A 16,797-nucleotide genomic window follows, 5' to 3' on the forward strand; every position below is an offset into this window, starting at 1 on the left:
ATTCTAGCAGCAATGCCTGGCTCCCCCATAGCATGGGCCTTCTCTTACTGTATCCCCAAGAATCCCAAGGATTGGGCCCTAGCTGTGTGGTAACCTTTTCTGTTACTCTGTATTGAAGAAAAAGTTTGTTCCAAAGCTTGCTACTTGGACCCTGGTATGAAAAAAAACAAAAACAAAAACAAAAAACTAATTAAGCAACTCTTTAAATTTCCACTCACAGTTTTCTCTTTCTTGGAATCCAAACATTCATTCAGGAGCCTGGGTAAGAGTTAAAGATGAATAAACTTACACTTTAATTTATAATATCTGCTTCACACTGATGATTAAAACTTGGTATGGAATCTATTATTGTGTCTGACATTGATTTCCATTCTTGTGAGTCCTCTCTTTAAAAAAAGCTTCTTATAACCCAAGCTTCCATAAGGTCTTTCACCCCAGTTCCCCACATAAGCATAGTTGTGGGTTGTGCTTTAGACAGAGATGCTAGTATGAATTATCCTAAGATATTCTGGCAGGATTAGGAGTGATTCTGCATCAGAATTCAGTCCGTGTACATTATTTTCACACGGGTTAATAGCTATTCTATAAATTTTCTTTGTTTATCCTCAAATTATGGCACATAGTCATGCAGGAGGCAGGATACCCTTCACCCATGAACCACAAGGTGTCTGCACTCTAGTGCTGCCTGTGGTAGCCAGGGGCAGATGGCTGGAGGGAGGCCAGGGCTGCCCATCTAAGAATATAGTGAGAGTCCGTTCGATTCACACTTCTGAGCCTAAGTCAGGAAACATGTTGATTCAAGAGAGGGAAAGGTGTTGGGGTGCTGATGTTTCTGCTCTTGTGCTCCATTTTTTCATGTCTTGAAACAATAACTATTAGGGGTCGCTGGCTCAGTTGTGGCTCGCAGGTAGCTCCCAGAAAAAATGCTCCGCAGATAGGAGATCTCACGCAAAAGACTTTATTTATGGGGACGCATAATGTCCGCTCCGGGTGGAAAAAAGAAAAAAGAAGTAATGGCGTAGGGCTTCTCCCAGATATTGGAATTTCCCAGGCTGGGAGGAACCAATCGCAGAGAAGAATTCTTACAGACTGACTGATGGACCAATAACATGTTAGGACATAATATGAGAGGCAGGAAGATGAGGGCAGCGTAAGCCGGAAATTCCTATAACGTAAGAGGTGGGCAGGACGCAGACTGACAGGTGATGGGGAGGCCGGAAATTCCTGTAATGGAAGAGGCGGGGGAGCACAGATTGACAGGTGGTGGGGAGGCCCGAAATTCCTGAAACGGGAGAGAAGGGTGGCGTTATACCTTACAATAACTTATTGTGACTTGTACTGTGTTTAGTTGATTTTCATTATTCATAGCAGTTAAGTTCTATAAAATCAACATGAATACTAAATTAGCAAATACTGAATGATAGTTCTTAAGGGAAATACAGGCTTAGGTTCCCGTGAGCTCTAGTTATACCATTTCCTGGTTTTATGGATGCTTCTGTTCAAAGACACCTCATTTGATATTTGTTGTTGATTCAGTAGCTTTGCAGTCACGGCCAACGGCACTGTAACGCACCTGTGAACAAAACTTACCTAACACACGCATTTTCTTCCTAAGTTATGTTAGTGCTTTCTGATGTTTAGGAATACTTGATAGTCCTTCAGCACTATGATCTGGAGTCATTTTAAGTGGTGAAATCACCAAGAAAATAGTACCAAGATGTGAGCAATGTGGTGCTAAACAGACTGTGGGAAGGACATGTGTTTAGCAAAGGGGAGCTGAGCAGGTTTTGCAAAATTTTTGATCCCACAGTGCTCATGCCCAAGAATGACCTCAGAAATACCTGGAGTACTAATTTGGGGATTGCAAATAAACTTTTTTGAGCAGGTGAATCTGCAAATTTAAAATCCAGGAACAATGAGTATGCACTCAAAGTTAACCTTTGGTGTAGTAGATGAATAGGAATATGAAGGCTTTGGAACCACATGTACAAATAACCCACTATACACACCCCCCCCATTCTATACCTGTTATAAGTAGATATATGACCAAGTCACATCCCCAAGGAACACAATTACAGGCAATAATGTGGATTGTGATACCTCTGGCTTCCAAGGTGAACATTGGTATATTTGTCAGTCCCCATCTCTAACCCCACATCATCTGGAAACTCACCTGCAAGATCTACGGAAGAACAAAGAACAGTGTGAACTGCTCTGTACCTGAGCTCAATTCAATATACTTCATGTGACAGTTACAAGATATTGTATCTCCACTTATTCTTTTGGTTGTGAAGGGTGAGCTTTTTTGTGCCTTTCCTGAAAGTAGCCTAGAAGATCCTGGATGGGTGCGTGTAACCCGTGGAGACCAACATGTACACCGGCTCCTGGGTCTTCATCTTTTAACTTCTCTTTCTACATACTCTTGCTTTTGTTTTTGTTTTGTTTTGTTTGTTTGCGTTTTTTAGTGGATCTGACCCCTTGTGTTGTGCACATAAGACAGTAGAAATGTGTGGGTGTGCAGAATGGGAGCAGAAAATAATGTATCAATGTATCAAAAGTTGCACATGGTGATAATTTTTCTTTTTGAGGTACTGGGGATTGAATCCAGGGGCACTCTACCATTGACCTACATCTTCAGCCCTTTTTATTTTGTTTTATATTTTTTATTTTTAGTCAGGGCTTTCCTAAGTTGCTAAGGGTCTTACTAAATTGCTGAGGTTATCCTCAAATTTGTGATCCTCCTGCCTCAGCCTCCTCACTAGCTGGGATTATAGGCATGTGCCATTGCACTGGCTGGTGGTAATTTTTGGACAATTAACTATTGAGCAAAAGTAATCATTAAAATTATTAACTAGTGTATGAATATTAAAAACCATTGGCTGAGGAAAAATGCATTAGGAGTAAAAACAAAAACTATTGGCAATTCTTCAGGGTCTATCCCCAAGTTGCTCAGGAGTTCCACAGTCACAGGAAGATATAGCTGCTCTTGTTTCAAAGGATGCTCATCATCTCTGGGTTTCTTGGGCACCTGAGAATGCATACCCCACTCCACCCCAGATTTTGGATGCATCTTTACTACTGTATCTTTGTCTCTATTATGCAATCATTTAAATAGGAAAAGGAGCAGGAAATAAATATTTAGTAAATGCCCTGAGCTCCTACCAAATTGAATTCTTTGAAGTTCATTTTTTTACTGAATTTCTTATCTCTGGTTTTATATTTAATCTTCCAGAAACACTTTCCTCTCCATCTCCTTGAATGTCCAAGTACCGCCCTGTACTTAAGGCCCATTTGAACACCGTCTCGTCCATGACTTTGCCTTTGACGCCCAGAGGTTAAAGTAATCCCTCACTCTTGTGAACTCTCACAGCTCATTAACAGTGCCCCTCATACAGTATTTGCCAGGATCTAGTTTGTGTGCATTATCTCTGTGCATGTGCCATCTCCCATCATCAAATGCCAACCCCTGGGGGCCCTTAAGAGCCAAGTTGGCTTCAACTTTGCACCAGGTGGTTTCTAGTAAACAGTAAAATCAACCTGACTTCAAGGCCCAGAGGACAGGATTCCACAGGCTTAGATTCTATGGAAGATTCTACAAGCAACACAGAGTTTGAGAAGATCATCTTATCACAGAAATGGCAAAGAACTCTTATTTTTACCTTAATTTTAGATTCTCACCAGAATTACCAACTCTGACCCTGACGGTGGTTGCACGGTTGTTAAACACTGGGTTTTTCCTGTACGTGAATAAGACCCCTTAAGATCTGCTTAAATACAAAATTATCTCATTTGCCCCAATAGATTAGGTAATAATAACATAATCTTTTCTAATGTAAATACCTATTTCTATTGCTGATTTAAATTACTCTATACAGGTTTTTTGAGGGGTTTGTGTTTGTTTGTTTATTTTAGTAGCTGTATATTTGGTTTCCAGTTTAGCTTCCAGGCTGAACTTTATTCTGGGCAAATGACATTTTACTAAGCTAGAAAATAACAAGACCATTTTCTGTTGTTAACTAATTTGTCCAAGAAGCATTTTCTTGTCAAAGTTAAAGCTATACCAGCCTTTAACAAGCACAAGTCAAAGTTGTGATACTAGTTTCCTATTATTGAAGAGGTATGCTTTGTCTTCAGGGAAATCAGGAGCCCTGTGTTTTTAGGGAGGGCTAATTGAAGACTGGGATTCTTTGTTATTCTAAAATAACTATTGAATGTGAATTGAAAAAGAAAAAGAAGAAGCCTAAAGACCAGCTGGAAAAGTTCAAAAGGGGTCTTTTCATCAAAACCTTAATGACTTTAGTGTCAGGGTTTGGGGACAAAGCTTTTGGGAGTGTGGTTATCAGCTGTCAGGCACCTGTTGTGTGGATTTATGGTACAAGCTATGGACTTTGTTTTCAATGAGAAGAGCTCCTCCGGCATCATAGATGACAGATTCTATTTTAGAGAGGCTGCTTCATGTGTAAGTAAAAATTTGCCAGATTTAAAGGTGTTTGATTTCATCTACAATTTCCCATGGAGTAGCTGTAGCTTTTGTTCAAGCATTAATAGTCACTATTTCCATTTACGGCAATTTTAGAGAAGTGTGAGAAGCGTGCAATAAATGAGTAAATAAGGTGGCTTTCCACTCTGTAGGCAAAATACAGAGTTAAATTAGGCAAGATGGCAGTTTTAATAAAGGGAGTCACAATGAGCTACAGCTTAGTTCCTCAACTCCTGAATCACTTCAGCATCAGAGGTGAGTACTAAGATTTTACAAAGTCCTGATTCAGAAGAGTTTTTAGTACTTATCTGGAGCAAAGTGTTGTAGACTTCACTTCAGATTCACTAAACATCTACTTAAAAATCCCAGTTTAGAATGTATTTTAAAACTTGTTAGGAATAGTAACTTGATATTGTTTCTGAATTTTATTTCTAATGAAATCTCAAAGTGGTGGGGGGACATGTGATACACTGGCACACTTGTTCAACTATGTGTCATTTAAAACCTTGGATTTGCCAGCATTTTGGTCCCTTCCTTCAATATGTTGAACTCTGTGTTTTATCCAAACTCATGGGCCTTTGGGGGACATTTGAGTTTTAAACTTTAGCTGTGGTTACTGTGAACTGTATCCCTCCCCCAACCCCCCTGTGCTGTAGGACACTAGGATTTACTCCTTCTATCTCACTGTGTCTGGGTAGTCCTTATCCAACTTCTTTCCATCCCCTACTTCCCTCCACCCTTCTCAGCCTCTAGTAATGACCTTTCAAAGAACCTTTTGTAAGTTTAGGAGATGGAAATGCTTACTGCTTTGATTTGATCATCGCACACTGCATGCACATGTTGAATTATCACACTGTTCCCCACAAATATATACAACTGATCATGTTTAGAAGGGAAGTGATGGGATATGAAGCTGTAGGTGTTAGGATGGACAAGGAATGACTTGGGATAGCTGGACAAGAAGTTTGGAATAAAATCTGGGCTCACTGGAACCACAATCAAAATGGACTAAAGTGTAGCCTAAAGTTGTTCTCATATAATAATTCCTTTAGAAATCAGACTTGTTTTTAATAGAAGGAGCTTTGATAGAAGGACCTGTTTTAATAGTGGATCAGAGGAGGAAAGGAGGGCATGGGACGGGACTTAGAAATGAGATGGATCGGATTATGTGTATATGTGAATATGGCATAGTGAATCCCATGGTTAACTATAATTAAAATGCACCAATAAAAAATAAATCAAACTGGTTTTGCCTTCATTTAATTGATGAAACATTGTAAAAGAACAGTCACTTTCCATTTCTGACGCAAATTAATGCTGTCAGTAAATTAGTACAATTAAGCCATACAAAAGATATCAACCCAAGTGCATAATTATGCAGAATAATCAACACATGAGCAGCTATAGAATTCCAGAGGTGCAGGAGACGTCAGGAAGTTGCTGGAGAGAGAGAGAGATTCCAAGAGTAGAACTTGCCAAAGTACATCTTCGGGGCAGGAGAACAAGGTGTCCAGAGGAGCAAGAGTAGCACATTCAGGGGACTGCCAGGATCTTGGCCTGAGCATGGAGTGAGCAGATGAGAGAGTAGTGATGGGGATAGGTCAGGAGAACCTGGAAATCCACAGAGAAGTGTTGGCTTGACGTGTGCAGCAGCTGTAGGGAAATGGGGCAAAGGAGAAAGCAGCAGAGCTGAGCTTAGGGAAGATGAAGAGTCTGGCAGTGAGTGTGCAGGGGGGACTTAAGCATGTGTTGGGGCAGAGCAACGCAGGCTGACCTTTGTTGAAGAATGCCACCTATGGACTGGATGGCGCTGTATGTGTATGGGTTATCTCACTTGATCTTGGAAGTAATCACAGAAACAGATGGTCCTGACCCTGTCAATGTAGTCACCTAAGATATGGCATTTCACTGGGTGCTTTAAATGGATGGAATTATGGACATTTCAATTTTATACTTAATTTTTAAAAGGCAAATTGATTGCAGACCAGAATTTTTTTTTTTTTGTCAATTTACGAAGGAAACTCATTCATATTTTGTGACCTTGTTATGTCATACATCTCCTAGTCCCTGGGTACTCCCAGCTCTAGGGAGGAAAAGCCATGGGTGGAAAGACTCCTCAGACCTAGAGTTCAAGGCCACTTCGTTTCTTATCTGTTGCCTACTTTTAGGCAACTTTCGTCTTTGGACCTCAGTTTCTTCACCTGAAGAGTCAAATGAGATTGCTGCTAATTACCACCTGTAATTATTTCAAGTATGCCACAACACACTCTTTTAAGCATTTCAACAAGATTCTAGTATTTATTTTTTGATGGATGAATAATGTTTTATTGATCTGATGTATCACATTATAGTTAATCTTAAGTTTTTTGGGGTTTGGGGCTATTGCAGAAAATATTGCCATGAATTTTCCCTCAGAAACACATTATTGCTTCTCCCATACAAATTACAAGAGTGATATGAACATCGTTTTACTCTTGTACAAACTGCCATACCTGTCTAAAAGGTTTGGGTTAATTTGCAAGTCAAACAAAAATAAACAGGAAAACCCATTTCCCAACGTAATCTCAGCTAGACTGGGTCATTATTCTTTAATATGTGTCAACTGATACTCGAAGTCACTGTACACTTTACTTTTAAAAAATTCTAGGAAAAAAATTTTTTTCTTGTGTTTGTTCACTCACTTATTTCCCATTGTGCAGATTTTTTTCTATGGGTCTATTAAAGTTATTTTCCCATCTCATTTATTTTTCTTTACTGTAGCTCTCTTTATGTGAACTAAGAAAAGACACTAGACTTGAAATTGTGCCTCTAGCTATGTTTATTATTTGGGCTTTTTTTCCCCCTACTCTTTTCCAGAAAGACTTTAAAGGAATTACTGATGCTTTTGTTTATAAACCTCACTTTACTCTGAAATAATTGGCATAGATCAAAAGGAGTTTAGGGATAGGTGCAGAGTGATCAGCTGATAACCATTTTTTCCTTTCATAGTAGCTTTCACAATAGAAAGATCACACGCAAAGGTTATTTTCTCCTGATAGGCAGCCAGCTCCATTTTGGTGGAAAGGTGGGAGGAGAAACCCTTATCTTCAGAGTGGAATGGAAATCAATGAAAAGAGTTGTCTGTTTGCTGTGAGGAATGGAGGGGCAGCTGGGAAGGGATATTTGTTTTTCCTTAAGTGGTTATAATGAAAGCCTTCCACCCAATTGCTCAGTGAACCAGAAAAGGTATTTGTGAAGTTGTGTTTTTAAGAACATCACAAAGGAAGCTTGAGGACCTCTTCGTAGAAAAGCTTGCTCTTTAGCGGCACCTTGTGGACAGTGCATCTTCCTGCAATGTGGATATTCAGTTTTATGATTGAACTAAATTGCCTCTGGTAGTAGTGTGCTTCTTCACCCTTACCCACTTCCCCTCCTGAAAGAACACGGCATTTGTGAACAATTATGACAGCTGTTGTGTGTTGTATAACAACCACTGAATAGTAAACTGTTGATTTCTAGAGCTATGTATCAAACCAAGCTGCTGTATGGATTCTTTAAGTTGCATGCTGGATTTTTAAGGTCACTTGTTCTAGAAAGCATTAATGTCGGGCTATAAATTTTTATTTTCCAGGTGGAAACAAGTTAACCAATCAGCATTTTCGTCTGAATTGGGCATGGATCTCCTTTGAAAAGGAGTATTACCTGATAAATGAGGACTCCAAATTTCTCGATGTTGTTCTTAAACGTAGAGGTTACTTGGGAGAAACTTCATTTATAAGTAAGTTTAATTTGCATTTCTGTCTCAAAATCCCATTATTATAGCAACAGTTTATAATCTCCCTCCAGTTCACCTCTCCAGTTTAAACACTCAAGAGTATATTGACATTTCTTTAACTGGTAAAAAAAAAAAACACACACACACACACCAGCAGATTTGTGTCAGGGGATATACTTCTTCAAGTTATTGACCTAACTGTGATCTTTCTCTGACATAAAATAACTTTAAAAAACTAAGAAATCACTCATGAGTTAAAAACTAAAAATAAATGTCACTAGGACTTAGTGACTTAGGCAGACCTGAAATTTATCCATAAATGTCTGCTGAATCAACAGTGTAAAATATCTGATAGCTATTTTAATAAATAAGCAAAAATCTATTCAGTGACTTATTAGGCATGAAAGTATAACTTACTATTTGTTGTGTTTGAATGCTCCAACTAGTCACTAAAAGTTCTATGAACATCATCAATATATTACATAAAAATTTTGTTTTGTGATTTTTCTTGGTATCAAATATTAGTGTTAATTATTAACTATTTTCTTCCACTTTATTTTCTTTGAGTAAAACTGAAAGTCAAAAGCAAATGAATATAGCTTTTTCAACTCTAATTCATGTACTTTTTAAATTTCATATAGACATAAAAAAGATAAAAGTAAATACACTGGTGATTTGAAGCTTTAATATAATGGCACAAGATGTTTGATAATGTTGATAGAAATTGGCAGCACCCCAAGCACTTGTATTGTTTTTGGTACTATATATTTCATTAACCTTTAGGTTGATAGAATTTATATAAGTAAAAGCTTTTCATTAAGTCAGACCATCAACTAAGGAATCCAGGGAAGTATGAGCAAAATAAAAAGCTAGTAACCCTAGTTTGTCTTCAGAATGGTTATTTTGAAATTTTACTGGTCCATGAACCCTAAAGCAGTAGATCCGTATCAATAGAAAACCACCCCCTCACACCTCTACTCCTTTGCCATGGCTTCAGCTTCCTGCCCCCTTAGGATTTCCCCTGATATGTTTGAATACTGGGTATGAATTGCTCCTTACTTTAAAAATACCTTTTTTTCTTTTTAACTTTAGAAACGGGTTTTCGTACTCTGTGCATTTCTGCAGGCTCCTCTGGCTCCGGGGGATGGGGCTGGTCCACCTTCAGACCCTCCTGCAGTGGGGCAGCTCTGCTTCCTTCTGTGTTTGCATGTGCTTCCACATTGGCGGTCATTTGCACTCTGTGTGGAACCTTCTAGGGTAATGAGTGCTCTTGTTGCTCTCCCTTTGGGGACATGTTCTGTCTGCACACACATGCCCTGCAGAACCTGTCCTACCTGTTGCAGTGAGAGGTTAATGGGTGGGAGTGGGGGTGGGGAGGTGGTACCAGGGGTTGAACCCAGCCAGGGGTGCTTTACCACTGAGCCACATCCCCAGTCATTTTTACTTTTTATTTTGAGACAGGATCTGTCCAAGTTGCAGAGGCTGGCCTCAAACCTGCAGTCCTCCTGCCTCAGCCCCCACCCACCCCCACCCTGTTGTTGGGATTATAGGCTTGTGCCACTGCACCTGGTGGAGATTAGTCTTAACTGTGCTTCATGTTAAGAATATAGCAAATAAATTGTTCAGAAAATAATGACTAAATAAGAGTACCATAGCAACAGAGCCCCTTAGCAATTATTAAGGATATTTTCATTTGATTTAGCATTTGATTTCCACTCCTAGAGTGTTTATTTGCTCACAACTGGCCTGTGGATATCATTGAGAAGTTAATTGTTGGGAAAGATTTTAAAACTGTCCTTTTGGATTTTTTTTCTCCATTGCCTTTTCCACTTAAGCTCAATGCTAAAATATTTTAAAAGAACTGTTTTCCAAGTTATTTCAACGAATTGTTATTGCCTACAAATTGTGGAGACACCAGCAATTCTACAAAAGTTCTATAGCTTTACTTGGTTAACATCAGATGATTACTTAGTAAACTGTGTGCAGCCCACTTCTGCTATCCTTGAAAATGGCCACAGCATTCTTGCTAGGACCTGGAGAAAGTCAAATTACCCATTAAGTCTAGGTTTTCTCTTTGGTGAATATTTTAATGAAATTGACACAGATGCATTAAAATAGTTTGGAAGTCGATAATCTAGAACATATATAATATTAATTATATTATAATTATATTTTATGTGATTATGCTATATATCATAAAATTATATGTTACATGCTATATTTAAGTTTTTAAGAGATGTTCCAATTCTGGGATGGTGGGACAAAGTAGGATACAAGGGAGGTCAGCCTGATAGGTCTTTGCACTGAGGATATCCCATGTAGCTGTCCCCACACCACTTCTGCTTTCACTTACAGACTTTCAGAAAGAGCTTGATTGCACTATGGCTAAAAACAGAATATCACTTGAACAGTGAATCATGAATTATACAAAACTGATAGATGTATTTCTCAGAGATGATCATTCACTTTATAACCATTATAATTTACTAATAAACCTAATGTGTGTTTGTATTTACAAATATGTGTTTGTATTTATAATTTACTAATAAACTAAATATGTATTTGTGTTTAAGATCTTTGCATCTCAAAGATCTTATTGCTACTATTATCATCCACCAAAGACAAAATACTTTATCAAACACATGAAGCACTTTACCTCTCTCTCTTAGTCCACAGCAATCCTTTACTCACTAGTTCAACTAATATTTTCTAGAATGCTCATTACATGCCAGGTGCTGTGTGAGGTGATGGACTTTGAAGTGCTAATGATAGCTAACATGTACTGAGTTCTTCTTATGTGCCAGGGCTCATTCCCCACACCCTACTTAGTTCCCCCCAACAGAAGAGTGCCATTATATCCCTCATTTTACAGGTGAGAAACAGAGAGGCTGTGACATGCCCGAATTTATGCAGTTAGTAAGGGACAAAGCTGATATTTGGCTCCACCCTTAACCACTGCATCATGGGTTTTCTAAATTGGAGAGAATGCAATAACTTGTCTGCAATCCCATGTCTATGTACTGAGATGATACATAAAATCTTTTCTCTCACTCCAAAAGTACTTTGCTTAACACCTGGGTATTTTTCCCTATAAGACAAAAAGATACAATTGTGGTTTCACTCAATAAGCAAACTGAAAAATTATGGGTGTTTCAGTAAGAATATTTGGGACTTGGTACTTATTATTCGTCAGGTTGAATGAGTTGACTATCATGTAGTCAAGATGACTAGTTTGAACTAGGGGATATTCCCTGTATCATACAAATTCCTTTTTGTTTTTCATGGTCTTTTGAATCTCCAGGAAAAGAATGTACTGATGATGAAAGAAAATACAGCAAAATAGAAAACAGGAGCTACCAGAGGCAGACTAGCAGAATTTTGCTGGTTGTGCCACTGGGGATAGATGGGTCAGTGAGTAGCATGTGTTCTGGAACCTCACAGAGAATGTTTCCTTTTATCATCCCCTTGGTGGTGCAAACTGCAGTGGATCCAAGAAGTGTTGACAACCACTGTGGGCATTAGGAACCAGAGAGCTAAAAGGAAGTCTGCAACATCCAGCAAGATTCATACTGCTGTAGTTGCTATGCTGTATCCCTTCTCCTGCCATTAAAAAAAAATTCATATTTCATCCACAACTGAAAAAAACATGCAACACAATATTTATCTGTCAGTTATTTTTCTAAGACCTGTAAGACATATGCTCTTGACAAAACCTTTATTTTGATCCCCATTTTAACAGCCAATGATATATTCAGATGATGACATAAATATTCAAATTAATTTTGTTTGAGCACTCTGAGATCCAGGGATTTTGTCTGTTTATTCTCTGATATACACCCAGCACGTAGAACAAAGCTTAGCCCATAGAAAGTACTCAATGAATATTTGAGGTCGAATGTACCTTTTTTGGTACAGTTTCAATTCTACCTTAAAAAACAAAAGGAATTTTTTCCCCAAACTGATAATTCTTGAATTAAATGAAAAATGCTACGAATAAGTGATTTTCAGACTTTTAAATCTCACAATCACACTTCTTTCTCCTTTTAAATCTTTCATACCAATTTCTCTAAAATTGTCAATGTTCAGAAAACATATGCTTGAAAATTATTCTAATAACTTGATTGACCCAAGAGGTTCCGATTTAGTACTTAAGGTACTATTGTGATTTTATAATTTTTCTATGACATTGTATTTGCTCACTGCTTTTTCAATAATATATCCTTTGGTTTCAGTCCCTGGCATAGTAATGGTAACAATCTTCTTGTGATATAGTTAGAGGCTTGGAGATTCTTAAGCCTTCCCAAACAGCTGAAATTGACCTTGAGTGACCCACTAGATAAGCCAAGCATACTGCTCATAGTAACTATATATATTTAGCTCTTTGATTCTGGTCACATAATTTCATGGAATTCTGGGGTGTTCCACAAAGAAAAACCTGGCAAGGACCATTGTACTAAACACTGATTAGATTTTCTTAAGGATTCCAATTCCATTAGATGTTTAGGAAATATTATAATTGTATTACTGTTTGACCATTTATGCGTTAGATTATCAAAGAATTTTGTCTCACAGTTTCTGATTGACCTATATTTTCTAGTTAGATTCATGAACTTGTAAGAGTATAGATGTTGTATCACATGAGTAGGAATTTACTCAGTCTTGCCTTCCATGAAATCCTAATGCAAACTTAGCTCACAGAATATATAGCAAAACCATAATTGAGGCAAGAGTAGAACAGAATCATGAACTACCAACACCTTCAGTAGAACATTTTCGTCCACAGTGCTGTACTCAGTAGTCTATAGAGTCAAACAGGGTCTACTTTCCTCTGCAGGACACAGGGGCTCCTGAATAGTTAACAAGGAAAGCCTTAACACAAGCGAAATCAAAACTAAGAAAACGATACTGTTTCTGTGCAGGTATTGGCACAAGAGATGGGACTGCAGAAAAGGACAAGGACTTCAAAGGCAAAGCCCAGAAGCAAGTGCAGTTCAACCCTGGCCAGACCAGGGCCACGTGGAGAGTGCGAATCCTGAGCGATGGGGAACACGAGCAATCTGAGACCTTCCAGGTGGTTCTCTCAGAGCCTGTGCTGGCTGCTCTGGAATTCCCTGCAGTGACCACAGTAGAGATCGTTGACCCAGGAGATGGTAAGAGTTATTACTAATTTACTTATGTCATTGCTGGTGGGTTTTCATGACGAAATACCTTATAAAGAAAGTTTGAAATTCAATATTTTCATTTCCTATAGAGCGAATTTTCTGGATTAATGGTTTGGTATTTCCAGATAGGTCAATGGGAAGGGGGAAACAGACTAAGGAAAGAAAGTTGTATTTTTTCATTTAAGTAAATGAACTACACAGATTACCAGCATGTTCTTACGGTTATGATTCTATCCTTTAGAACCAATATTACTCATCTCATCTTTCTTGAATTAAGTCATCAATTTTAAAGTCTTTTCGATGTCTTAAAATAAATTTCAGACAAATGGTTTAAGACTTCGACCTTTGGGGGAATGTTTTGCTTCCAAGATTGCATTTAATTATTCAAGTTTCCTTCATACATTCCACAGCCAATTTTTTTTTCATTTGGTTATGGTTTCCATATTTGTTACATAAAATCCACCCCACTCGCCTGACCCTCTCTCATTTGCAGTGAACAGAGTCTTGAAACATTGCTCTTCATTTCTGATAGATTATGTTTTCTTATCAATGCACACTCTTGGCTAATGTTGGTAAAAGTGAACCTTAATGCTTTTGTGTGTAATTTGACCTTTTTCTTCTCCTTGCCAAACTTTTACAATCCTGGCTTGTTAGGCAGAAAAAAAGAAAAAAGGAAAAAAAAAAAAGTTGAATGACTTTTTTGAAGACTGGCATTTAGACAAACCTCATAGAGACTTCTGAAGCTGAAATCCTGTCAGAAGCCAGACGACGTGACTTAGTTTAAACTGCCAGCCTACTTTATTTTGTCAGAACGCTCTTAAATGTTCGGCAAAGATACAATCTGCTGAGTACATGAAATGGAGATGCATGTGGAAATCCCTGTGTTAAAAGACTGAGTATAATTAACGATAGTGGATAAGAGCACAGGAGCTCTGACATGGTTTGTTTAACTACCATCTCTGCCTTTAGTCAAATATGAAGTCCAATTATGTTTATCATTTCTACTCAAGAACAGTTAGCATTTAATTACATTTAATTTTATCTGCATTATCTAGGGATAAGTCATTAAACTTTCTTCTAGTCCTGAGCTTTGATTAGGTACTTCAGTAATAAAGCTTTTCTCTTTTAAACAAGCCCATGACAGGTATACAGCTATAATACATTTAAACTGATCCATTAACTGGCCTAAGTTAAAGCTAGAGGCCATTTCTGGAGATTTTATTTACAAATTCGGTACAGTTACTGTACTTTATCTTAAGGAATAGAACATTTTAAACTTATTTCTGTCTTCCTATTTATAAACCCAGACAGAGTGACACTCTGTACCAGTGAAATCTGAGTGGTGGGATATTAAAACAAAATACACACACACACACACACACACACACACACACACAATCCCATTTATCATCTCTTCTTAGTATAGGATATATCAACTAAAAGTTTACCCTAATTTTATTTTGTGTAATGGTTTTCTAAATTGTTCTGGAATTTTCTAGATCAAATGCCACCCTTTTCGTTTCAAGCCATGCTTATCTTTTGATAACTGATGACTATTCCATAACACCTGGTAAATCCCATGTCCTGCTGAAGACTGTTGGTCTTTAGATTATAAGACCTTCATCTGATTTCAACTCTATTTCTAATTGGTTGATCCTAAATCAGAAAACTTTTATTAAGATTTAGTTTCCTAAAGCACTAAGCAAGAAAAAAAAAAAAAACAGAATAATTCTTTTATTAAAGCATTTCTATGAAAGGTAAAGCAGGATACAAATATTGTTATTTCTAAGATCATAAATCTAATATCAGATTTTACTTTAAGAAATTAATAATCTTTTTTTCCAAACAGAATGACTTTCTCAACCACTTCAAAATTTTGATTGCTTCTTGCTGTACTTTCTCTCCAAGCTCTTCAAAAAATAAATTAACTTGCCCTAGAAATCATTATGCTTATAAGCTCACTCTCATGTGCATACACGCGCGCTCGCTCTTTCTCTCTCTCTCTCCATATATTCACTCTAAAATATACTACAAGATATTTTTCCATGCATTAAAAAATTATCCAGTTAATTCTTGTGCAGGGTATTACATATCAGGAAAGCAAAGAGAATAGAATGCAATTCTTATTCTCAGAGACCATAGCAGGTGGGAAAGAGAACCCTACAAACAGGTGATTGCAATAGAATGTGATGTGGCTCAACAGACTCTGAGCCAGGGTTGTGGGGAACAGAAGAGTTTAAATAACTCTGCTTTGTTTTAGGCTGGGAGCTGCTTTTCCTTATTAGTTGATGTTATGAATACATGCAAGTCCATACTTTCTCAAATACTTTACTACAATAACTGGTTCAGATAATGGTAATGATTGAAATTCATCAAGCCCTTATTATTTGCCAGATAGCATGCTTAACACATTATGTATGCTCATTCATTTAATCCCCTTTCCCTCACTCCTGTGTAGATGTGTGCTCCATTTTAGGCATTGTACTGGCTGATTACACATGTGCCAAGTTTTAAAGCATTAGTTCCCAAATTGTATAACAAAAACAAACTCTTAAACATAAATTCTATATACACACAACGTATACATACCATATGCATATATTCATCTGACTTCTTATATGTTCAGAAGTATACATAATTCTCTCTATCCATTTAAATATTTTTAAATTATATATTTATGAGTTAGATCATGATTTTAAATGACCATGTGTTTTATTCCACCTATCAGCATCCACATCCACTGGAAAAATAACACACACAGTTGAATGCTTACTTATTTATTTAATCTGAGGTACTACCCAGTGCTCACGTGGATGGTTTATAATTCCTCTTGTGCCTCCAGATGTTTGTGCCCCACCTAGTTTGAAACCACAGCTCTGTAAGCAGCATCTGTATAGAGAAGCACAGCCTGTTTTGAGTGGCAGATACCAGTAATAGTCTGCTGCAAGTGGCATCCAATCAGGGATCTGAGAGCTTTGAGATGGTATGAATATGATGGAGCAAACTCAGAACTGTGCTAACAGATGGTACCTGCCCCTGCCAATCAGAGAGAACCACCCAGGGGCAGTGCCACTGTTGGAAGGGGCTTAGCAAGTCCACATTTTCGTCTAGCTCAGACATATTTTTTGTTTGAAAATGCAAGACTGGAAGGAGGTTTCTTTGTTATTCAATAGACTGCTATGGGAGCCCTAAAGAAAGAATACACCATAATGAATATCAACAACTTCCTAGACAAATGGATTCATTCATTTATTGAATATAAAAATGCATTCAATAAATTGAAAGAGAAGAACTAAAATAAGGAAAGGACAGACTGCTTATCCTCTCTTTGTAACACCTCCCATGCTAACAGACATTTGCGGCCCCTGAGTTTGCACACGTGGAAAATTACCTATCTGTTG

General features: G+C 37.7%; 1 protein-coding gene across 1 annotated transcript in view; it reads left to right on the top strand.

The window, feature by feature from the left end:
- Positions 1-16,797, top strand: part of Frem2 (FRAS1 related extracellular matrix 2) — a 172,771-nt gene that overhangs the window by 72,581 nt on the left and 83,393 nt on the right. Inside the window, exons 3-4 of the mRNA XM_047554183.1 lie at positions 8,091-8,237; positions 13,154-13,384. Of these exons, the coding sequence (XP_047410139.1) occupies positions 8,091-8,237; positions 13,154-13,384 (378 nt within the window). The remainder of the gene's footprint in view (positions 1-8,090; positions 8,238-13,153; positions 13,385-16,797) is intronic.

The sequence above is a fragment of the Sciurus carolinensis genome, chromosome 5, assembly GCF_902686445.1.
Source record: "Sciurus carolinensis chromosome 5, mSciCar1.2, whole genome shotgun sequence".
NCBI classification, from domain to species: domain Eukaryota; kingdom Metazoa; phylum Chordata; class Mammalia; order Rodentia; family Sciuridae; genus Sciurus; species Sciurus carolinensis.